At 40.0% G+C, this 25,529-nt stretch overlaps 1 protein-coding gene across 4 annotated transcripts in view; it reads left to right on the top strand.

Annotated features, from left to right (window-relative positions):
• MYO1D (myosin ID) overlaps positions 1–25,529 on the top strand; it is a 376,049-nt gene that overhangs the window by 264,096 nt on the left and 86,424 nt on the right. For 3 of the 4 annotated variants that reach the window (XM_063656158.1, XM_054459987.2, XM_054459991.2), the window contains one exon: positions 641–795. In XM_063656158.1, coding sequence (XP_063512228.1) covers positions 641–795 — 155 coding nt within the window. Of the gene's footprint in view, positions 1–640; positions 796–11,315; positions 24,688–25,529 lie in introns of those variants that run through there. The other variant, XM_054459988.2, reaches the window with a different exon arrangement.

Genomic DNA, 25,529 nt, shown 5'->3' with positions numbered 1-25,529 from the left:
GCTGGTCTCGAACTCCTTAGCTCAGGCAATCCGCCCGCCTTGGCCTCCCAAAGTGCTAGGATTACAGGTGTGAGCCACTGCACCCTGCCGGAATTATTTGGTTTTAACTAAGTTGTTGAATAAATTTTTGTACAGAATTGGTCCAAATATTTTAATATCCTTTTAATGTCTGTGTGGTCTATAGAGGTGGCCCCTCTTCCATTCCTGATATTGATAATAAGTTCTTCCTCCTTTTTTTGTTTTGGGCTAGAGGTTTATCAATTTTATTGATCTTCTCAAAGAACCATCTCTTTTTCATTAATTTTCTTTATTGTTTTTCTATTTCAAATTTTATTCATTTCTGCTCTTTATTATTTCCTTCCATCTCCTTGTTCCGTGAAACTGATAAAGATTAAAGTCAGGAGGGTCACTGAGCAAAACCCTTAGAAAATGTATGATGTTTTTTGTTGTTTTTAGGGATGGTGTCTCGTTATGTAGCCCAGGCTGGATTCAAACTCCAGGGCTCAAATGATCCTCCTGTTTCAGCCTCCCAAGTAGCTGGGACTGCAGGCACATGCCACTGTGCCCAGCTCCAAAATGTATTTTTTAATTCATTCTTTTGAGAATGAGCCAAATAGTTTTCCACACATTTTCTCTGCAGTTGACTGGTCTGAGTGTCTCCAATGGAAAGGACCAACTTGTAGTGTTCCATACGAAAGACAACAAAGACCTCATTGTCTGCCTCTTCAGCAAACAGCCAACCCATGAGAGTCGAATTGGAGAACTTGTTGGAGTGCTGGTGAATCATTTCAAGAGGTAAAGTTTGATTTTTGTAACTAAGACACGTTTTAAATCTATGAAATCTTTAATCGTAATTATCACTGAGCTTGTTTTGTGCCAATTTTAATGTATTAAGCTATTTTTCTCCATAAGGACAACTTAAATCATCTGTTTCACAGAAAGTAAAATTAGCATCCCAGCTTACTTTCAAGATTAGGAATGATCCTCTACTTTTCCAGCCTCCAGCTGAACCAACAATGAGAGATTTCCCTAATGGTGATTTTTATTCCACTGTCGATCCAAATGTAATTAAATCCAAAAGATAGACAAATTACTTTATATTCTTCTCATCATAGCTTCTCATTTACCCCAAGTATAATCAGTTTGTGTGTCCACTATGACCATAAGCAAATTAGAAGGCAGATTTGGGATGGCATGCAAGTCCATGAAGACTACAAGAATTCCTGAGAGAGGCAGTAACCACTGCAAAAACATGGAGTCATGATGGAACATGGCATAATCTGAGAACGTCAGAGTAAGCCCTGATGATACCTGGGGCAGGGGGGTGAACAATGATATAATAAATATAAACCGAGAGCAGGTCCTGAGGGTGATGGGGACCAGTGAATGGATAATTTTAAGCAGGGGAGTGATTTTGTCTGGTTATTTATTGGAGTTGTTTCAGAGATTGGATTTCTCTTCCCATAAGGGGTCATGGAATATTTGGGTGGGTGTGTCTCTCCAAAGTCAAGTGCTCTCTTTGTGGCATGCTGCCTTCACCTTCCCAACCCCACCTGATGCTGGGAGAAGACCACTCATCAAAATCAGTGACTGAGAAATGATACAAGTGTAGTTCCTTTTTCTTCCTAAAAGACATTTCCTGAGTTCCTAAAATTAATCAAGTATTCCTTATTGGTATTTTTTTTTTTTTTCAGTTTAGACGTGGCTTCTCTTTCTCTCATCAAACACATATTTGGAATCAGATGTCCACGTATCTAATTCTGTTGTGTTCATTTTGGCTGATAAATGTATAGAGCATAATTTTAGAGGTGGGCTGCACAGACCATTTATTTTATGTTATTACACCTTGCATTCTAGATCAAAGTAGATCTTTAAATATTTTCCATCATTAAATGCTTTTAGATGCTATAAGTAAAATAATACTTAATGGTCATTTGTGGGGAAAAAATAAGAAAGTAATTACCAAAAATAATAATAAATGCATGGGCTTTTGAAAATTCATTTCCATCTGTCAAATAAATATAAAGCTAAGAAAAATTTTAAAAAGTTTAGAACGTGGCCGGGCGCAGTGGCTCACACCTGTAATCCCAGCACTTTGGGAGGCTGAGGCAGGCGGATCACGAGGTCAGCCGATCGAGACCATCCTGGCTAACATGGTGAAACCCCATCTCTACTAAAAATACAAAAAATTAGGTGGGCTTGGTGGCGGGCGCCTGTAGTCCCAGCTACTCGGGAGGCTGAGGCAGGAGAATGGCGTGAAGCCGGGAGGCAGAGCTTGCCGTAAGCCAAGATTGCGCCACTGCACTCCAACCTGGGCAACAGAAGGAGACTCCGTTTCAAAAAAAAAAAAAAAAAGTTTAGAGTGTAAGGAAAAGACATAAAGAAGGCATCTCTGCAATAAATGTCTATAACTCAAATAAGCTTATTTTCCTGCTAATATTTATAGCAAAGTATAGAAAATTAAAGGAATTTTAATTTGTTACTCTTAATTTGGATACCAGTACTAATGAATGCAAGAGTTTTTGCCTGGGAAATTGAAGTATTTTATCTCTATCTGGGTGCTTATTTAGCAAATTCTGATCTATTAAGTGCCTTCTACAAATGACAGAAATACGTGAATCTGGACGTAGATTTCATTGGTTGCTTCCTTTTCCTAGCTAGCATATGCATGCTGAGGTACATTTCTAGGCATATGCCCTCTATATTTAATGTATGTAAGGATTTTTAATTTCTTTAAAATTTATAAATGTAAAGAGAAGACTACCAAGATGCTAGGATTTTTTTGGTGGATTTTTTTTTTTTAAATTCTTGGTGTTTCTATCTTATGAATTAAGAGTGAAGTGGAAATGAGAGATAAAAATCTTTCCTCCCAGACCCCAGAAAAGTCAGGCTTGAAATTTTGACTTAGAGTTTTAGTCATCAACTTACTATTGACTTTTTGGGAAAAGGTTAATTTGATTTTTTCTAGCTATTTTCCTTTATTGTCACCTATCATATCATTGCCATGACATTGAAATTCACATTGTATTTTATAAGCGTAATGTTGTGGCACATAATCTTATTTGTCCCTGAGTTAATTATGGAAATCCAAAGGTTTGAGAGAGAATTAACTTCAGACCAATTCTTTATCTTCCAGATAATTTCCCTAAAGTACATTCTGAGATGTGTTCTTGTCAGCAGTTGGGAGGAAAGGGCTCAAAACTTCCCAAGGCTGAGGAAAGAACCAGCTAAGAGGACCAGAGGGAACAGTGCCCAGCCTCACAAAGAGCCAGGAGTAGTTTCTGATTTAACAAGGCAGACTAAAGAACTTCGTCATTCACAGGGTAATTGGGTAGAGTACTCAGAAGGGTTTTGCCTCAGTAGGGGGGAATAATTGGCCCTAGAATAAATGCTGCTCTGGTACCGCCTAATAAATCTTAAAAGCAAGACCCAAAAGGATCAAACTGCTTCCAAGTAACTTAGTGATGTCCTGAAACAAAGCTCATGTATGTTTCTAAAAATACAAAAATATCCATACCCACCAGGTAAAATTCACAATGTCTGACATCCAGTCAAAGATTACGGGCATGCAAGTAGGAAAATACAGTCCATTATGAGGGGGAGAATCATCCCTTTGAAACCAACCCAGAACAGACAAAGATACTAGAATTAGCAGATACAGACATTGTAAGTCATTATAACTAGATTTCAGATGTTTATAAGTTAACTAGAGATATGGAAGATGTAAGAAAAAGACCCAAATCGAACTTCTAAATGAAAAATACACTGATGTTTGAAATATTCCATGATTTAAAAAGAAAACAAAACAAGACAAGGCCTGTCCTCGAATAAATTTTTCCTCATCACCGTGAGCTGAAGCCAGAACTTTCCTGGCATTTCCTTTCACATGAATCTTGAAACGAAAACCAACTAAGTATAAATTAGTCTCTCTTTCACCTCCTGCAGTCTTTATTCAATCCGGACCCATTATTTCTACCTCTCCAAGTACACACCCACATATTTCATGTTTGCTAAAACATTTGAAGACAATCTTTAATAAAGTACAGGTATACCTCGTCTTACTGTTCTTTGCATTATTACACTTTACAGATATTGTGATTTTTATAAATTGAAGGTTTGTGGCAACCCTGCATTGAACAAGTCTGTTAGCGCCATTTTTCCAACAGCATATGCTCACTTTGTGTCTCTGGACACTGGAAGAAGATGCCATCTAGAACTTTCATAGCTGCAGAGGAGAAGGTCAATGCCTAGCTTCAAAGGACAGGCTGACTCTTTTGTTAGGAGCTAACAAATTGCCACAGCAATTTTGATAATTCTCATAATATTTCAAAACTTTATATTGTTATTATCTGCTATGGTGGTCTTTGATCAGTGATCTTTGTTATTACTGTAATCATTTCAGGGCACCACAGACTGTACCCATGTAGGACAGCAGACTTAACTGATCAATGTTGTGCACGTTCTAACTGCTCCACTGACCATCTATTCCCTCGTCTCTCTTCCTCTCCTCAGGCTCCCCTATTCCCTGAGATACAACAAGATTGAAATTAGGTCAGTTAATAACCCTACAATGGCTTTTAAATGTTCAAATAAATGGGAGAGTTGCACATCTCTCAGTTTATTTTAAAAACTAGAAATGAGCCAGGTATCATAGCTCATTCCTGTGATCCCAGCACTTTAGGAGGTTAAAGCGGGAGGATTGCTTGAGGCCAGGAGTTCCAGACCAAGATCTGCGCAACATAGTGAGACTCCATCTCTACAAAAAAATTTAAAAATTAGTCAAGCATGGTGGCACACACCTGTAGTCTGTAGTCCCAGCTACTTAAGAGGCTGAATTCAAGGCTGCAGTGAGCCATGATCGTGCCACTGCACTCCAACCTGGGCGACAGAACAAGACCCTGTCTCAAAAAAAAGGAAAAAGAAAAAGCTAGAAATGATTAAGCTTAGTGAGGAAGGCAGGTTGAAAGCTGAGACAGGCCAAAAGCTGGGCCTCTCAAATTAAACAGCCCAATTGTGAGTGCAAAGGAAAAGTTCTTGAAGGAAATTAAAAGTGCTACTGCAGTGAATACATGAATAATAAGAAAGTGAAACAGTCTTGTTGCTGATACGGAGAAAGTTTGAGTGGTCTGGATAAAAGATCAAACCAGCCACAACATTCCCTTAAACTGAAGCCTAATGCAGAGCAAGGCCCTAAACTCTCTTAAATTCTTTGAAGGCTGAGAGAGGAGAGGAAGCTGCAGACGAAAAGTGGAAGCTAACAGAGGTTGGTTCATGAGAATTAAGAAAAGAAGGCATCTCCATAACATAAAAGTGCAAGGTGAAGCAGCAAGTGATGATGGAGAAGCTGTGGCAAGTTATTCAGAAGATCTAGCTAAAATAATTGATTAAGGTGGCTACATGAAACAACAGATTTTTCAATGCAGACAAAATAGCCTTACACTGGAAGAAAATGCCATCTAGGACTTCCGTAGCTAGAGAGGAGAAGGTCAATGCCTAGCTTCAGAGGACAGGCTGACTCTTTTGTTAGGAGCTAATGAAGCTAGTGTCTTTAAGTTGAAGCCAGTACTCACTGACTGTTCCAAAAATCCCAGGGCCCTTAAAATTACACAAAATCTACTCTACCTGTGCTCTATAAATGAAACACAAGGCCTGGATGACAGCACATCTGTTTATAGCATAGTTTGCTGAATATTTTAAGCCCACTGTTGAGACCTGCTGCTCAGAAAAAAAAGATTCCTTTCAAAACATTACTACTCATTGACAATACATCTAGTTATCCAAGAGCAGTGACGGAAATGTACAAGGCTTGATTAATGTTGTTCCCATGCCTACAAACACAGCATCTATTGTGCAGCTCGTGGATAAAGGAGTAATTTCAACTTTCAAGCCTAATTATTTAAGAAACACATTTCATGGCCAGGCACGGTGGCTCATGCCTATAATCCCAACACTTTTGGAGGCCGAGGTGGGCTGATCACCTGAGGTCAGGAGTTTGAGACCAGCCTGGCCAACATGGTGAAACCCCATCTCTACTAAAAATACAAAAATTAGCCGGGTGTGGTGGCACGCACCTGTAATCCCAGCTACTTGGGATGCTGAGATAGGAGAATTGCTTGAACCTGGGAGGCGGAGGTTGCAGTGAGCCAAGATCACACCACTGCACTCCAGCCTAGGCAACAGAGTGAGACTCTGTCTCAAAATAAACAAAATGAAAGAAAAACATTTCATAAGGCCACAGCTGCCATAAATAGTGATTCCTCTGATGGATCTGGGCAAAGTAAACTGAAAACCTTCTGGAAAGGATTCACCATTCTAGATGCCACTAAGAACATTTGTGATTCATGGGAGGAGGTCAAAATAGTAACACTAACAGAAGTTTGGAAAACATTGATTCCAGCTCTCATGGATGACTTTGAGGGGTTCAGGACTTCATTGGAGGAAGTTATTGCAGATGTGGTAGAAATAGCAAGAGAACCTGAATTGGAAGTGGAGCCTGAAGATGTGACTGAATTGCTGCAATCTCATGATAAAACTTGAATAGATGAGGAGTAGCTTCTTATGGAACAGCAGAGAAAGTGGTTGCTTAAGATGGAATCTACACCTGAAGATGCTGTTAACGTTGTTGAAATGATGACAAAGTATCTAAAATATTGTATAAACTTAGTTGATAAAGCAGTGACAGGGTTTGAGAGGATCGACTCCAATTTTGAAAGACATCCTATTATGGGTAAAATGCTCTCAAACAGCACCGCATGCTATAGAGAAATCTTTCATGAAAGCAAGAGTCAATGAATGTGGCAAACTTCATGGTTATCTTATTTAAAGAAATTGCCACAGCCACCCCGGCCATCAGCAACCACCACCCTGATCAGTAAGCAGCCGTCCACATCAAGACAAGACCCTCCAACAGCAAAAAGATTACAACTCACTGGAGACTCAGATGATCATTAGTATTTTTAGCATTTTTTGTTCTTCTTTAATATCTGCTTAATTAAAGGAGCACTCTCATTGGATATAACTGAACATTCAGCCGGCTTCTCTGTTATAGTTTGCTTATGTTCTTTTTAAATCACACTTTCATTATTATTTTTAATTAAAGTATGTACAGTATTTAGACATGATGCTATTGCACACTTAATAGACTACAGTATGATGTAAACATAACTTTTATATGCACTGGAAAACCAAAAAAAATTGAGTGACTTGCTTTATTATGATATTCACTTTATTGCAGTGGTCTGCACCCGAACCCAAAATATCTCCAGGTTATGCCTGTACATTCCAAAAGGTGACATTAAGAATATATAACAACCAGTGTGGCTCAAGCACAGACCAGTCAGAACAGACACCATCCAGAAACACCTGATACCAGGAAGTCCAGGCTGTATTCCACAAATCAAAAATTCCACCATGGGGTGGGAAGACCCAAAGTCAAATACATTTGGGATATGCTAATGAAGTCAAACGGGTTTCTTTTTTTTTCTTTTTTGAAACAGAGTCTTGCTATGTCACCCAGGCTGGAGTGCAGTGGTGCAATCTCAGCTCACTGCAACCTCCGCTTCATGTATTCAAGCAATTCTCATGCCTCAGGCTCCTGAGTAGCTGGAATTGCAGGTGTGTGTCACCATGCCCAGCTAATTTTTGTGTTTTTAGTAGAGATGGGATTTGGCCATGTTGGCCAGGCTGGTTTCGAATTCCTGGCCTCAAGCAGTCCACCCGCCCTGGCCCCCCAGAGTGCTGGGATTATAAGCGTGAGCCACTGTGCCTGGCCTTAACAGGTTTCTTTACTGCAGTACCTCTCCGAGTCATTAATATGCTTTTGTTCATTGTAAATGCTACCAATACAAGAACAAGAGAATTCTATCTATATTGATATAAAACCATTTCCAAATAAGAGGAAAAAAGGGCAAGGTACAGAATGGTGCGTGTACCGTACCACCATTTGTGTAAAGAAGTTGAAACGAGACTTCTTTTTTTTTTTTTTTTTTTTTTTTTTTTTGAGACAGAGTCTTGCTCTGTCGCCCAGGCTGGAGTGCAGTGGCACAATCTTGGCACACTGCAACCTCCACCTTCCCAGGTTCAAGCAATTCTCCTGCCTCAGCCTCCCAAGTAGCTGGGATTACAGGCACCCGCCACCATGCCTGGCTAATTCTTGTAGTTTTAGTAGAGATGGGGTTTCACCATTTTGGCCAGGCTGGTCTTGAACTCCTGACCTGAGGTGATTCACCCGCCTCAGCCTCCCAAAGTGCTGGGATTACAGGCGCCTGGCAAGAAGTTGAACCAGAAGATATCCATATCTATCACTGGATAACTATGTTATAGGTAGATATATCTCTATTTATATAGACAGATATACAGATATCTCCTATGACTTTTTTTTACAAAAATGGTGATATGCTACACATACCATCTGTACCTTGCCTTTTTCTCCTACTAAACAATGTATAGATACAGGTACAGATAGATATGTATACACACATATGATTATAATACAGGCTATATCTGGGAAGATATTCAGAAAATGGATAACAGTGTTTGTCTCTAGAGAGGGAACTAAGACACCTCAGTACAGGGAGAAAGAGGTAGGAGGGAGATTTATTTGTTTTTCATGGTTAAACCTTCTGTGACCAATATATATGTGTTACTGATCTAAAATTTTTTCATTTTAATAATAAGTGGAAGCTAGTTTTTAAGCATATCATAGGTAGCTCTGAATTCATTATTATTTTCCTTTCCTGCTTAAAAAAGTAGAGAAGAAGAACTGTCCACGTGAACAATCTCTCATAGCATTTCAATAACTTGAAACAATCCCAAATATAGCCTCTTGGAATATTAGCTTTCTGTATGGTCTTGTTGTATATATCACATGAGCCTAAGGTGAGGTTTATTTTTCTGTGGTTGTAGTGCCAGTGGTTTACAGAGGTTTTGAGTGTGGCTGACTTTTGGTTTGCGTTTCATTCTCAGCAGCAGCTACCTGCTGGTACTGAGCTTTTCTGCCCACTACTAAACAGATGGTCTCACGTTGGCTGCCCTAACTATGAAGTCACCAGAAACTCTGCAATATTAAGCTGTCAAAGGACCCATCTGCCCTAAGCAGCTGTCCAGGCATTTGCCTGTCTGGATGCTGGAAACCTCAGTATAACCCCAATTGCAGGCATTAAAATTTCTTATTTTTCCTGTTCTCTTTCTGTGGATGCAAGCCAGAAATCAATGCCATCTGCTTCTTGTTCTTCTTTAATATTTGCTTAATTAAAGGAGCACTGTTACTGGATTTAACTGAACATTCGACCAGCTTCTCAGTTGTAGTTTGTGTATGTTCTTTATAACTCACACTTAGAGCCATGGGGAGACCCATACCGATAAGCAGGCCAGCAGTTGGTGGCTGCACATTGCTGTCACTGCCGAGGCAGTACAGGTGAGGAGCCAGGGGAGGTGAGGCCTCATGACAAGAGGTGAAGGAGGCAGAGGATGGGGCCACCTCCCAAAGGTCTCAGCGCCTGGCCCTCCCCGTCCAGCGCAGCTGCTGCTCACACCTGCTGCACCTGCAGTGAGGCTCCTCTGCACCGACCCTGAATACCCGTTTCCATGGCCCTTGATCTGTGTTCCCAGACTGCTCTCTTTGAATGCCTGGCCACTCATTTTAATAGTTTATATTCCATAAGCAAAATAAAGGTACACCGTGTTGATTGCCAGCTGTGGAGGACTGGTTGATTAAATTTTGGTCCATCAAATTTAGGGTATTTGAGCTATTTAAAATAATTATTGAAGGCACCTGATTTATGGGAGACAGAAAAGTGAGTGGCCACAATTCACTCTCCTCTGCCTTCCGATAGAGATACACGTGAAAACACAGGAAGCAAGGCCACCTTTCTGTACTGCTGGAAACTAGAAATATGACTCAATCCTGGACCTGCTGAGAGGGGCACTCTTCACCCCTGCTCATGTATCATCTCACCAGGTCTTCCCTGACTGTCCTATGGAGAATAGCAATTCACCCTGTCCCACCACTCCCTGTCCCCAAACCCCCCTAATCTTTCCCCATGGCTGTCAACTCCACCTGACATGCTGTATCTCTACTTGTGTATTGTATATATTCCAACAGGAATACAAGCTTTATGTAAGCAGAGACTTTATTTATATTGTCCCCTGCAGTTTCCCTAGTGCCCAAACCAGTGCCTGGCACACAGAAGGTTCCCTGTAAATAACTGTTGAATACTCATTGTTAAACAGAGAATTGCTGACTGATAGGCCCCACTCGTGGTAGGGCGCTTCTAGCCCTTCCTACTGATAGGTGCACCTTGCCCACCAGAAGATGGTAACTCAATCCTTCTCCTGTATGAAAGAAAGGAAAAATTCTTCTAATAATTTCTTTCCCTTTATGAATACCTCTTTTCCTCTTTTTAAGTTATTTTTCTAACTGACACAATGATTATACATATTTATGGGATACAGTGATATTTTGATACCTGTATACAAGGTATAATGATCAAATCAAGATAATTAGCATATCTATCACCTCAGACGTTTATCATTTCTTTTCGTTAGGAACATTGAAAATCCTGTCTTCTAGCTATTTGAAAATATGCAATAAATTGTTAATTGTGACCAATTATAGATAGGATTACAGATATAGGGTTCTATATTCACCCTGCAGTGCTAGAGAACACTAGAACTCATTCCTCCTCTCTAGCTGTAATTTTATATCCGTTAACCAACTTCTGGCTATCCCTGCCACTTGCCAGCCCTCATACCACCATATGAATGTCTCTTCTTGACTGATTCCAGGATTACAGCGCTAAGCAATGTAATATGTGTGGGACAGAAGGGAGGAGACATTTCAAGATATTAAATCAGCAACTAAAAGGACTGTGGGCTGGAAGAGCCATGAGTATGTTGAATGCTGGGGGCTGCAGCTTTCCATTCACTTTTCTTTAACAACTACAGAACTAGAAATAATTTCAGACTCTCCTTGTCAGTGAGCTGACAAGGAAGCAGGATGTAGGAATTCCTACTCAGATCAGCAGTTTCATAATAAGTAGAAGACTTTGAAACCACACCTAGAGTCTGTGCACACAAGCCAGCTCTCCAGCTTAAAAACTGATAAATGATTTTGGCTACAAACAGGTGGGCTGTCAGAAGGAGCCCCAAAAAATCCATATGCCCTTTATGTAAGAACATCAGAACTGAATAGATGTCTCCTTAGTTGGGAGGCCTATAAAGGAAGATATTAACAGTAAGAGAGACATAGATATTATAAGACTTAAAAGAAAAAGCCCATTTCTGAAAAGGCCAATAATATAAAATTTATATTACAGAAACCATCTGCTTATACTCTGAATAAAATTCAAGAAAGCATAGATTCTACATAAACAGGCCCAAGATTACATGGCAAACTGAGATGAAGAGGATGCTGGCTGAGAAACAAACAAAAGTGTTCAATTACTTGAATGAAGTAAGGAAAGATATTTTAAAATGTAAATCAACATTGAAATCTGAAAATGGCACAGTTGATATTGCAGAAAATAGAACTGATGTGAAAGGAAAGTCTGAAGTCTCTCAGTGTGCAGAATTTACTGTTATAATGGGCAACATGTTATCTTTCTTAGCAATATACAAAATAAGGGTACATCTTACAGAGAAGGCATCTTATATTCAATAAAATATGGTAATTTAAAACATACAAAAAGAAAATATGTCTGTACTGAATGCACTTTTTCTGAAGCTCCAGAGAGCCTACTTTGTTATCATGATGACCTTTTTTAATTTCAAGGGTTAACTAAATATATGTAATTCTCCAGCTTAAAAGCTGAGAAATGATTTTGGCTACAAACAAGTGGGCTATAAGAAGGAGCTCCGAAAAGTCCATATGCCCCTTTATGTAAGAACACCAGGACTGAATAGATGTTTCCTTTTAATATATATAACTGGTTTTGTTTTGTTTTTTTTTTTTGAGATGGAGTCTCGCACTGTCACCCAGGCTGGAGTGCAATGGCACCATCTCGGCTCACTGCAACCTCTGCCTGCCAGGTTCACGCAATTTTCCTGCCTCAGCCTCCCTGGTAGCTGGGATTACAGGCATGCTCCACCACGCACAGCTAATTTTTTGTGCTTTTATTAGAGACGGGGGTTTCACTATGTTGGCCAGACTGGTCTCGAACTCCTGACCTCGTGATCCGCCCACCTCAACTTCCCAAAGTGCTGGGATTACAGGCATGAGCCCCAACGCCCAGCCAATATATATAACTCTTCTTTATATATAACTGTATATAGTTAATCCTTGAAATTATAAAGTATGTATTAAACACACAGACCTGGGAGTGGAATGAGATTCTCTTACAAAGGAACAAAAATTAGGATTCCCTCCATCTTCTGTACTGCAGCAGTAAATGCCAGAATCCTGTGGAGCAACATCTTTGGTCTTCTAAGGAGAAAAGGTTAGAGAGCAACAATTGTATGCCCAGCCAAGTTGTCATTTGTGTTTAGCCTCAGAAAGCATGCTACTGGGGCTCTCTGGAGGAGGAAGAGCTGTGATCCAGGAGTCAAATGCTGTCACAATCTCCATCTCTCATCTTCACATCTCTTGTCTTGCCAGCTTCACTCTCCTGTAGTACTGGCTTCCACATGGCTGGAAATGTCTCCAAGTAACTCTGTATCTCCTTTTCCAGCCTTGCCACCAGTGGGAATTTAAGAGAATGTTCTCTGGGCTATTGTCCTAAAACCCCAGGGAAATGTTCCCACTGACTCAATAACTGTGGCCAGAGTAATGATTGTCATGGCATGGGTGAGACGCCTACCCCAGTGACAGTTACTTTGGCCAGAGAAGTGGTGTCTTCCAAGAACATGGAAGTCTCCAGTAAAACCTGAGGAAGAGCATGTTTTGGAAGAAAGTGAAGCAGAGTGGGGTGGGAGTGCCTGGGGACGAAGTGTACGGGGCCAGCATTTCCCGAAAGAAGCGGAAGTGATACGGTACTGGGCAAGAAAAACAAATGGTATCACATTGTTTTTAATTGCGAAAAATTAGAAGCCATATAAAAGTTCATCAAAACAAACATGATTAAATACGTGATGGTATTTCCATACAATTAAGAAGCATGCAGCCATGAAAAAGACTATGACAGTCCTTCTTTATCGGGGTCCTTAAAGTGTGGGCTCTATCTGCATTAGAATCACCTGAAGGTGTTTTTTCAAAAGGCAGCTCCCCGGGCCCATCCCAGACCCTCTAAATCAGACCCTCCAGGAGCCTACATTCTTAGTAAGCTACCCAGGTGATCCCTATGCTCAAGCTTGATGGCCACTGGTTTCATGAACTGACATAGAAAATGACCAGAATGAGCACATCATGTTTTCATATGGCCAATTTGCTGATGCCATTGCGATGAAAGTAGGTTTTTTTTTAAATGAAATCACCAAAGGTTCATGTTTTTGAAATTGCTGACAAGTGCAAAAGAAACATCCCTTACTGCCCCAGTGAAGAAAGGTAGGGTGGAAAGAGGGCTGAGGCTCAGAGAAAAGGGGTAAAGAAGGAATGGAGAGTAGAAACGAGTGGAGGATTACAGAGAAATCACACAGAACCAGGATCCTGTTTACCACATCCACTTGTCCTGGAAAGAGCCGCCTGTCATTCTAAGCAATGGTTTTTAATTACCCTAAGAAGTTCGCAGTGAGGGCCCACCTGCCCAATTCCAGACAGGAAACCCCACCTGCAAAGAGCAGGCTTCCACATAATGAACTTAACCTATTTATATACACTCAGCCCCACCTGCTATACACAAAAGAGTACAGAGAGAAATCTTAAAAGGTTTTCAGTGTGACTAAGCTGGGGCAAAAATCAAACAGTGTTAAAGTGTAACAGCTGTTGTGTACTGTGAGCAATCTACTGACTTTCCATCTCTCCCTGTGCACGGTGCCCATCTGCACTGAGAAGCAGCTGCCCTTGGGCAGAGCTCACCAAGAGGATGTGCAGGGTCACAGTCATCCTCAGCTTTACCTGCTTTGATGTCGGGAGATTTTCTGGGGATTTTTGTGCAAATCAAAGATTCTTATTTGCTTTGTGACGTGTTCATCATTGCCTTTTATGTTGAAAGAGTGAATCCAAAAATACTGGAAAACTGATCTTTTCATCATTTCCGCAGGTAGCTACTGTACCTTTAGAGTAATCATATTACTTTTTAAAGGCCATAGCGCTAAACTTTACAATATATGTTAAAACAGAGATCTTCCTGTGAGGTATTCATGAATTCACCAAATGATTAGTGAATAATACCATGCTATCTGTTGGAATTTTTTTCTAAATTGAATGTCAGATATAACTCTTTAACTTAATGCAATTTTTAAAAAGCTCTCTTAATGTGTTTATTTCAGGTCTTAGCAGCTATATTGGAATCAGGAGTTTATATAAGCATAATATACTCGGTGAAGTGTTTTATCTGCCACAAACACTGTTCTGTTTTTATACCATCATTCAGCATGCATTCACTAAGCACCCATCACAGGTCAGGCTACGGGTGGTAGGAGGGATACCAAGAAGAACCCTGCGGTCCTTTCCAGTCCTTTCCCTTCAAACAGCTCTTAATCCCATGAAAAGCATGTACGTTATACTGCCTGGTACGTACTGTAATAAAACCATGGACAAAGGCCATGGAAACACAGGGGATAAACCAGCCCCCTTTGCCTACCAGAGTCAGGAGATCCCTGGCAGAGCAAATGATCACCCAGTTGGGTCTTCAAGTCTGGTTGGAGGTTATGGGTTGGGGGATGAGGTGAGATGCTCCCCATAGAAGGGAGAAGAATATGCAAAAACTTGGTGGAGCTGGTACATTTGGAGAATTGAGTGATTGCAGGGGACCAAAGGGGCTGTAGCAAGAAATAAGACTGGAAAAATAAGTAGAAGCTTATAAAAGCCTATGCCAATAAATTTGAACTTTATCATATAAGTAATGGGGAGAAGTAAGTATAAAAATATAAAACTGCCCAACAAGACAAAAGCCTGATGACACAGATATCACCTAGCCCGGACATGCTCAAGAATGCAAAATAATTGTTCACTTAAGGGAAGTGGGAACTTGAGGAACACTAGTTGATATGTAATACATCTGTGGGCCCCACATGCCAAAAAGAGTTAATGGAACAGAGAAAGAGCTAGCAAGATAGAAGTACAAAGGCAGGTGTTAAACCTCAGTAATAAAACCAGAAATCAAAAATCCTCATGGAGTAAAAACTATAACAAAATTCTGTAGCTTTTGTAGCTTCCCTGAAATTGTTATTTTGCCACCCCTTTAGTAATTAGCAATAAAAGTCCCTAGAATGAGAAGGACCTAGATTTTTACCTTCAGGGACAGCAAGGAAGCAAGAAGTTAAGGAAGCTTCCTCCTGTTCTACAGCCGTTTGTAGGGAGAGAAGATTCTCAAGGGACAGTGTGAATGTTGGAAATGTTAAATTGGGGAGGAGGCGGAGCTTGGGTGTGGAGGCATTTATTATTTGGTCTGTCCAGTAACCCTTTCTTCTGGGACCTTCCTCTCCCCTGTCACACTTCTGCATGGTCCGACGAGAGGCACCACATCCTTACATCGCCCTACTCCCTGGAAAGAGCTGAGTATAGGGCACAGGTAGTATCTGACCCAACCTGGACCACTTTCCCCATCCCTCAAGATTTTTGGGCTTTGGATCAGAGAAGACTTATAATTCATTGCCTCTCCTATGCATGAAGGCAAAACACTTGGGAGCTGTGGCTCAACACGTTTCCAAAGGTGAGAAGTTGGGTTCAGTAAGAGAGAACAGCATAGAGCATAGCGAACCCACGGGGAGCAGCAGGACTCAAGGTGAAGCAGGACCCGAAACATCCAAGCCCCAGGTCTGCCTCCCCATGAGGCCGGCCACCTTGTGGCCATCAGACTGTATGCCCTTTGTTGATTTTGTGTGATCTAAAGCAGGCCAATTTGTCAAAAACCAGTTCACAAATATGCACATGGTTGACACTATTGTACTGTACACTTGGAAATTGTTGGGAGGGTGAATTTTATTCTCTTGCAGGGGCAGTAGGGTGCCACAAGTTTTGTTTTTGTTTTTGTTTTTATTGGTTTTATTTTGTTTGTTTGTTTGTTTTTTGAGACAAAGTTTTGCTCTGTCACCCAGACTGGAGTGCAGTGGTGCAATCTCGGCTCACTGCACCCTCCACCTCCTGAGTTCAAGCGATTCTCCTGCCTCAGCCTCCCAAGTAGCTGAGACTACAGGTGTCCACCACCACACCCAGGCTAATTTTTAGTAGAGATGGGGTTTCACCATGTTGGCCAGGCTTGTCTTTCCTGGCCTCAAGAGATCCACCTGCCTCGGCCTCACAAAGTTCTGAGATTACAGGCTGAGCCACCATGCCCAGCCTTTGCCACAGTTTTTTAAATGGATTTTAAAAATTAGTTCACCAGAAGTCAGTTTGCCCAATACCAGTTCATGGAACTTATAAAAATTTGTGAAGTTACCAAAAACTAGTCTTGAAAAAAATCCTTGAATATGTCCCTTCTAACAGCTTTTTAATACATGTTCAGGGTGAAAAAAACTAAGGCTCTTGGGTTGGTTTAGTCTTTTTATTTAGTGGAGCAGAAAAAATGGACTTCACTCAAATGTACAGCTATGCTGTTTGGAGTTTATTTTGAACGATCAGAGAAGGACATCCCTCTGTCAGATGCTTCCAGAGAACTAGCAAGCATGTGTGTCTTTTATCAGGCATCGTGCCCTTAAAGGGGCTCCTCCCAGATAGCAGTGCCAGATACTAGGGTTTGACTGTCAGAAACAAGCAACCTACATTTCAGGTCATGCAGATCCACATTTTTCCTAGAAGGTAGCTCTACACACTGTCCAACCAGCAACTGTCAAAATCCACAGATTTTAGCATTTCCTATGGGGACTTTAGCTTATCCTAAATTCTGAAATCCTCTTTGTTATTTTCCATTTGGTATTTAGCTTTCTTCTATCAAATTTGCCAGATGACTAATTCATCTAATTTGCGAAATTTATAGATTTACCAAAAATGTGTTTCTTTTGACTCTTTATAAAGTATACAATTCAGCTAGGTGAGATGACCATTAATAGCTTTTGAGGATTTCTACAAAGTTCTAATTGATTGATTTTCATTTTGTTTTCATAACAACAGTTTAAGGAATGGTCTGTTTGTTTCTGGCCGTGCTGCTGCAGCTGGAAGTAGCTGGAACAGAGGAGAGAAGGGAAGAAAGGAGAGTCTGTGCCCAGTGCATCTGGGCCGCCAATCCCGCAGGGAAGGGAGGCTGAAGAGCAGAGGGAGGGGAAGACTAGGGGGCCAAGAAGGGGTAGGCTGAAGGATGGGAGAGAGGCTGAAGGCCCAAGAACCCCAGGTATTTACAGCCCCCATTGACCCTGCTAGTTCGTCCAACAAAAATTGGATAAACAAAACTCAGCCTTGTTAAATATGCAAATTTGGTAAATTTGGCAAACTAGTCATTCAGCAGATGACTTTTGGTGAATTCACCATTTGGCAAGTGACTTTTTTTTTTTTTTTTTTTTTTGAAACGAAGTTTCACTCTCGTCACCCAGGCTGGAGTGCAGTGGCACGATCTTGGCTCACTGCAACCCCCACCTGGGTTCAAGCAACTCTTCTGCCTCAGCCTCCAGAGTAGCTGGGATTACAGGTGCCCACCACCACATCTGGCTAATTTTTGTATTTTTAGTAGAGACAGGGTTTCACCATGTTGGCCAAGCTGGTCTCAAACCCCTGACCTCAAGTGTTCCGCTCACCTCAGCTTCCCAAAGTGCTGGGATTACAGGCGTGAGCCACGGCCCCTGGCCTGGCAAGTTATTTTTTACTCAGTGAATTATCCTAGTTCTTAACAACTTTTCCTTTTTGCTTAAGTCACTATGAATTGAGTTTATGTAACTTGCATCCAACAGAGTCCTAACCTAATGAGTCTTGGAAAAACTAGTAACAAAAATGAGAGTGGAGCACTGCTTGTTGTTACAAGGGTAGGAAAGACATCACCATTTAGAGAGAATGGTATCATGTTAAAGAAACTTGTTTTCATCATACCCATCAACAAATAAGTTTTTGAAACGAAGAACAAGCATCAAGAGGGAATTTAAAGCCCAACTAGGAAAAGAGGACTGCTGGATGCTTTATTAATTCACACCCCAGGCCAGATGACTCACGTCCTGAGACACTGGAAAGCATCTTGAGATGAACCCCCATTCACTCTCAGAAATCTTTGAGCAGTCATGGAGAGTTGAAAAGGGCCAAGAGACTGAAGGGAGGTAAAGGTTTTCCTTGTTGTGCAAATGTGAACACAGATGCAAAAATTATATATAATTATTGTTGAACCTGACATAAATTTTCAGCAGAATTCTAAAATTTTCATTGTTTATACGTACTTAGAGAAAAAAAGCAACCAAAGAAAGCATAAGTTCAGTGAGAAGAAATTGGGTAAAACTAACACAATTTTTCTTAAACAATGACTTGAATGAAGACATACTTACAAATTTGCAAATAAGAAAAACCCAGGAAGGATAACTTATATTTTGATGGCAAGTTAGGATTCAAAGTATCTTGACAAACTAGAATAATGAGAAGAAACCACACAACTATATAAATGTAAAATTCTGCCTTTGGGTTCAGAATGTCATTTGCACACACAGGGAATAGGAAAGCCTCTGGGCCCATTCTGTCCCCAGGATGCTAGAATCTGTGATTCTTTCAGTCATAGGCAACACTAGAGTGGAGATGTGAAACTTACCACCAGAGAAGAAAGGAAGAGATCATTCTATCAGATTAATTTTTACCCCTGAATTTTAAGAGGATGAGGGACATAGTATTTTCTAGAGCTTAGAACATGGACAAAGGCTCAAAAAACAAATTCTTATGATTTTCTCAGGTGTTTCTTCATGGCATGCATTCCTTACCAGACCCTCTGCAAATCCCAGACTTCTCTGTTTAATGGGGAAAGGTTTGTTCTATTGAATTCAAAGACCATCCTCTAACCTGTCTTAAAAAGGTAATAGCAATTGCTTCCTTTAGCTTCTCTTTGATGCGTAGAGAAATTATTCCAAGCCTCCTTTTCTTCAATATTTGAAACCAAAAGAAGTAGCCGACATGATATTTATGGTCAAAAAAAATGTTTTGTGCACTTAATGTTTTTTATTTTTGGTCTTTAGCTGTCTCAAAAAAATATGGAATGTTGAATTTCCTATAATTGTTATGTATTAATTGTATAACCAGAAAAAATTATTTAAACATTAATGTGAGACTATTTTATTTTAGACTGCCCTTCCTTTTTTTTTTTTTTTTTTTTTTTTATTTTGAGACGGATTCTTGCTCTGTTGCCCAGACTGGAGTGCAGTGGCGCGATCTCAGCTCACTGCAACCTCCGCCTCCCACATTCAAAAGCTTCCCTTGCCTCAGCCTCCTGAGTAGGTGGGATTGCAGGTGCCCACTACCACACCTGGCTAATTTTTGTATTTTTAGTAGAGACAAGGTTTCACCATGTTGGCCAGACTGGTCTCGAACTCCTAACCTCAGGTGATCCTCCAACCTCGGCCTCTCAAAGTGCTCGGATTACAGGCGTGAGCCACCGTGCCTGGCCAGACTGCCCTTTCTTACAGAAACAAAGCAACTAGTAGCCAGTAAATTCACATAAAATTTTCATAGTGGAAAAAATCAGCTCAATCCATGCAACAATCACTGGTAAGACAGAATCATTACTAAATGAAGCAAAGAGTTATATCTGGTCTTAAGAAGAAAGATACCAGGCCTAGAATATCATTTACAAAATGAAAAGAATCTGAGGGTATAAGAAGAAAAGAAATTTAGATATAAAATAGAAAAGGAAAGCAACCTTACAAAACCAGATGATTCGGAGAACTCCTTGTCAGAAAAAAGAAAAAAAAATGAGAGAACAATTTGTTAAAGAATATTATATTTTTTGCTAACCAAGGCAAATGAAAACAACCCAAGCCTAGCCTAGCTAAATTATGCCATCAAAATTAGTAACTTTCCACATCTGAGGCTTCTTTGATGCATGGAAATTCTTGGCCTTCTGTGCTTGGCATATGCTTTGAATTAACAACCTATTAGGAATGAGTATTTGACAGGGAACAGACAATGTGGCTTCTAGTCCTAACTCTGCCACCAGCTAGCTATAGGCCTTTGAGCAAATCAACGATTTTTTGTCCCATAGTTTATCAAAAGACAGCTCCAAATTTGTTCATTCCTTTAAAGTATATATTTCTTTTTACAAGATGAAAAAGTTCTGGGCCAGGTGCTATGGCTGATGCCTATAATTCCAGCACTTTGGTAGGCTGAGGCAGGAGGATCAGGAGTTTGAGACCAGGCTGAGCAACATGGCAAGACTCGTCTCTTCAAAAAAAATTAAAAATTAGCAGGGCATGGTGGCATGCACCTGTAGTACCAGCTACTCCAACTCCAAAGGCTGAGGCAGGCAGGAGGATCACTTGAGGCCAGGAGGTCAAGGCTGCAGTGAGCTATTCCAGCCTGGATGACAGTGTGAGACCCTGGCTCGAAAAAAAAAAAGTTCTGAAGATCTATTTCACAACAGTGGCAGTGGAAATATTACTACTGAACTGTATACTTGAAAATATACAGATGGTAAAAGAATAACATAAAAGTCAGTGTTGGCTGGCCAGCATCATAGAAACCAGAAAAATCTATTTCTTGAGGCTCAGTCACATATCAGACATTTTAGACACAAGGATGCAAAGACCAGCTCCTGCCATTGGTTATTGTCTTATCAAGGCAAACAAATGTATCATGTATAATAAGTTTGTAGAAGTATAAAAGAAAGTGGTTTAAAGCACAGAGGTAAAAGTACATCTTTAGATAGAAGTGAGATTTGGGGAAAATATCATTAAAAATAGGTAGTATTTGTTCTGGATACGAGAACGAAGATGGTCCCTAAAAAGTAGGACACAGCTGGACATGGTGGCTCATGCCTGTAATCCCAGCACTTTGGGTGGCTGAGGCCGGAGGATCACTTGAGCGCAGGAGTTCGAGGGCAGCCCAGAACTGACACAGATGTTAGAAATCACCAGTAACGACATTAAAATAATTACTATAACTGTGTTTTAACAGAAATTAAAGGTGTGCAAGATATCAAAAAAGACCCAAATAAGCAGGGCACGTGGCACATGCCTGTAATCCAAACACTTTGAGAGGCTGGGGCGGGCAGATCACTTGAGCCCAGGAGGTTGAGGCTGCAGTGAGCCCTGATTGTGCCACTGCAATCCAGCCTGGGTGACAGATCAAGACCTTGCCTCAAAAAAAAAAAAAACAAAGAACAAACAAAGAAAAAGACTAAAATCAAACTTCTAGAAATGAAAACTATGATTTCTGATATTAAACTACAGTGGCTGGGAGTAACAGCGCATTAGATGTTACAGAACTAAAAATTGGTGAATTTAAAGACATAGCAATAGAAACTATCCAAAATGAAGCACAAAGAAAAGATAAATTTTCAAAAAATGAATAAATCATCAGGGAACTGTGGGACAGTTTCAAGTGGCCTATATATAAAGGAGTAGTAAGCGAAGTCCCCGAAGGAAGGAAGAGGACAGAAAAAATACTCGAAGAAATAATGGCTGAAATTTTTCCAAATTTGATGAAAACTATATAAACCCTTAGATCCAAGAAGTTCAATGAACCCTAGGCACAAAAAAAAATCATGAAGAAAACTACACTAAGGCATATCACATTCAAATTGCTCAAAGCCAGTGATAAACATTGCTAGAGGAGAAAGGCACATTATATACAGAGGAATAAGGATAAGATGACAGAAGATTTCTCATTGGAAACAATGCAAGCAAGAGAGCAATAGAGAAACATCTTTAAAGTACTGAAGGAAAACCCCCTCTACCTACAATTTCATACCAAGCAAAAATAGCTTTCCAAAACAAAGGTGAATTAAAAGACTTTTCAGACACAAGAAAGATAAAACAGTTTATTCCCATAAGACTCACAGTATAAGAGATGTTAAAGTCCTTCAGAAAGAATAAAAATATACCACGTGGAAATATAGATCTCCAAAAATGACAGAAGAGCACTAGAAATATTAGCTACACAAGGAAATTTGTAAGATTTTTTCCTTGTTGTTTAAATCTTTTTAAAAAACAATTATCTGTTTTAAAAATAATAGTAAAAGCAATGTGGGTCAATTCATGAAGAGAACATAGCAAACCTAAATATATATGGCCTTAAAAGAATTTCAAAATGTATAAAGCAAAAACGAACAACATGGGAAAATGGACAATTGTTCTATCTCCATAATTGATAGAACAAGTCAATAGAAAATCAGTAAGCATATAGAAAATGTGAACACTATCAACTGAGTTGAACTGAGTTGAACTAGTTACCATTTATAAAACATTCTGCCCAACAGCATCAGAATACACATTCTTTTCAAGTGCATATTTGCCAGAATAGACCATATTCTGGGTCATGTCACAGTTACAGTAAATATTATGTAAAAGCATTCAAAATCTCTGCCATAATGAAACATAATTAGAAATCAACAGCAAAAAGATCCCTGGAAAAATTCCTAAATAATTGGGAGCCAAATAACACACTCCAAAGTAACTTATAGGTCAAAGGGGAAATTAAGAGACATTAGTATTTTGAACTTCATGAATATGAAAACAACATTTCAAAATTCATGTAATGCTGCTGAAGCAATACTTACATGGAAATATACAGGACAACAAAATGCTTTTCTTTTAAAATGCATAGATTTTAAAAGTCTCAAATCAATGCCCTCAGCTTTTATGTCAAGAAACTAGAAAAAGCTAGGCATAGTGGCTCATGCCTGTAATCCCAGCAATCTGGGAGGCCGAGGCAGGTGGATTGCTTGAGTCCAGGAGTTCAAGACCAGCCTGGGCAACGTGGTGAAACCCTATCTCTACTAAAAAATTACAAAAAAATCAGCCAGCCATGGTGCCTCACGTCTGTAATCCCAGCACTTTGGGAGGAGGCCAAGGCAGGCGGATCACCTGTCCAAGACAGGTCAGGAGTTCAAGACCAGCCTGGCCAACATGGTGAAACCCCATCTCTACTAAAAATACAAAAATTAGCCAGGTGTGGTGGTGCACACCTGTAGTCCCAGCTACTCAGGAGGCTGAGGCAAGAGAATCGCTTGAACCTCGGAGCAGAGGTTGCGGTGAGCCGAGATCGCTCTACTACACTCCAGCCTGGGTGACAGAGCAAGATTCCATCTCAAAACACACACACACACACACACACACACACACACACAAATTAGCCAGGTATGATGGTGTGCACCTGTATTCTCAGCTAGTTAGGAGGCTGAGGTGGGAGACATACCTGAGCCCAGGAAGTTGAGGCTGCAGTGAGCCAAGATGGAGCCACTGCACTCTAGCCAGGGTAGCCAAAGTGAGGCCCTGTCAGGGAAAAAAAAAAAAAGAGAGAGAGAGAGGGGGATGGAGGGGGAGAGAAAGAGAGAGAGAGATAGAGGAAGGAAGGAAGAGAGAGAGAAAAGGAAAAGGAAAAGGGAAGGAAGGGAGGAAGGAAGGAAGGAACTAGAAAAATAAGAGCAAATTAAACCAAAGAAAGCAGAATAAAGGTCAGAACAGAAACCAATGAACTGGAAATCAGAAAAACAAGAGCAAACATCAATAGTACCAAAATAAAATTGATACACATCTAGTAGGACTGATGAGGAAAAGCAGAAGACACAAATTCCCAATATCAACATGAAAAATGTGACATCAATACAAATTCTATTGATATTAACTGCGTAACAAAAGAATGTTATACAACTTTATGCCAGTAAATTTGACGGCTTAGATTAAATAGACTCCTTGAAAGACACAAACTACCAAAACTCACACAAGAAGAAATAGATCATCTGAATAGCTCTATGTATATTAAAGAAATTTAATTCATAGTTAAAACCTTTCCACAAGGGAAACTCCAGATCTAGATGCCTTTACTGGGGAGTTCTACTATAGATTTAAGAAATAACACCAGTTCTACACAAACTCTTCCCGAAAATTGAAAAGGAGATAATGCTTTCCAGCTCATTCTGAGGCCAGCCTTCCCCTCATACCAAACCAGACAAAGATAATACAAGAAAAGAAAACTACAGACCAATGTCCATTAAGAGCATAGATGCAGGAATTATAAGCAATATTTAGTGCATCCAATTTAGCATTTTATAAAATAACTAATCAAATCCAACAATATATAAAAAGGATAATACATTGTGACCAAGTGGGATTTATCCCAGGCATGCAAGGTTGGTTTAACATCCAATAATCAATATATGAAATTCACCAGATAGTCCGGGTGCGGTGGCTCACACCTGTAATCCCAGCACTTTGGGAGGCCAAGGCAGGTGGATCATGAGGTCAGGAGTTCGAGACCAGTCTGGCCAATATGGTGAAACCCTGTCTCTACTAAAAATACAAAAAATTAGCTGGGCCTGGTGATGGGCGCCTGTAGTCCCAGCTACTCAGGAGGCTGAGGCAGGAGAATCGCTTGAACCCGAGAGGCAGAGGTTGCAGTGAGCTGAGATGGTGCCACTGCACTCCAGCCTGGGTGACAGAGTGAGACTCCAACTCAAAAAAAAAAAAAGAAATTCACCAGATAAACAAACTGAAAAAAAAAAAAAAAATCTCAGTGGTTGCAGAAAACGCATTTAAAATCCAGCATCCATTTCTGGTAAAAAAAAAAAAAAAAAAAAAAATCCTCTTAGCAGACTAACAATAGAAGTGGACTTCTACAACCTGGTAAAGTACATCTGTGAAAAAATCTAAAGCAAATATCATATTTAATGGTGAAAGACTGAATCTTTTCCCCTTAAGATAGGATTTAACTGTATTGCATAATTTTTGGATAATTGGTTTGTCCATTTTGGATAATTGTATTAATTGAATAATTTGTATTGTCATTTTATATTATCATGGTGGGAACAGTTTGGCAGTGTTTTAAGCTAAACATATCCCTGCCACATATTCCAGCCACTCCACTCCTAGATATTTATCTAGGAGAAATAAACACATTTATCCATATAAAGACATACACAAATGTTCATATCAAATTATTTGTAATAGCCAAAAACCAGGAATAACCCAAATGTCCATTAGCATTGGAAGATGGATAAACAAACTGTGTTATATCCATACAGTGAACTACTACTGGGTAATAAAAAGAATGAGCCATTGATACTACAACATGGATGAATTTCAAAATAATTTTGCTTGGTGAAAGAAGCCAACCTGAAAAGTGTATCCATTTATATACAACTCTAGAAAATACAAACTATAGGAGCAGGAAGTAGATCAGTCGTTGTCAGGATGGAGAGTGGATAGGGAGGGGAAGGAAGTAGGAATTACAAAGCAGCACAAGAAACCTTTGGGGAGTAATGGATAGTTTGAGTGCGGTGATGGTTTCACAGGTATAATATATATTTCAAAACCTGTCAAATTGTATACCTTAAATATGTGGAGTTCATTGTATGTCAGTGATGCCTTAATAAAGCATGCTTTAA

The sequence above is a fragment of the Pongo pygmaeus genome, chromosome 19 (assembly GCF_028885625.2).
Source record: "Pongo pygmaeus isolate AG05252 chromosome 19, NHGRI_mPonPyg2-v2.0_pri, whole genome shotgun sequence".
In the NCBI taxonomy this organism is placed as follows: domain Eukaryota; kingdom Metazoa; phylum Chordata; class Mammalia; order Primates; family Hominidae; genus Pongo; species Pongo pygmaeus.
Note: the sequence above shows the minus strand (reverse complement) of the source record. Positions and strands in the feature narration are given on the sequence as shown.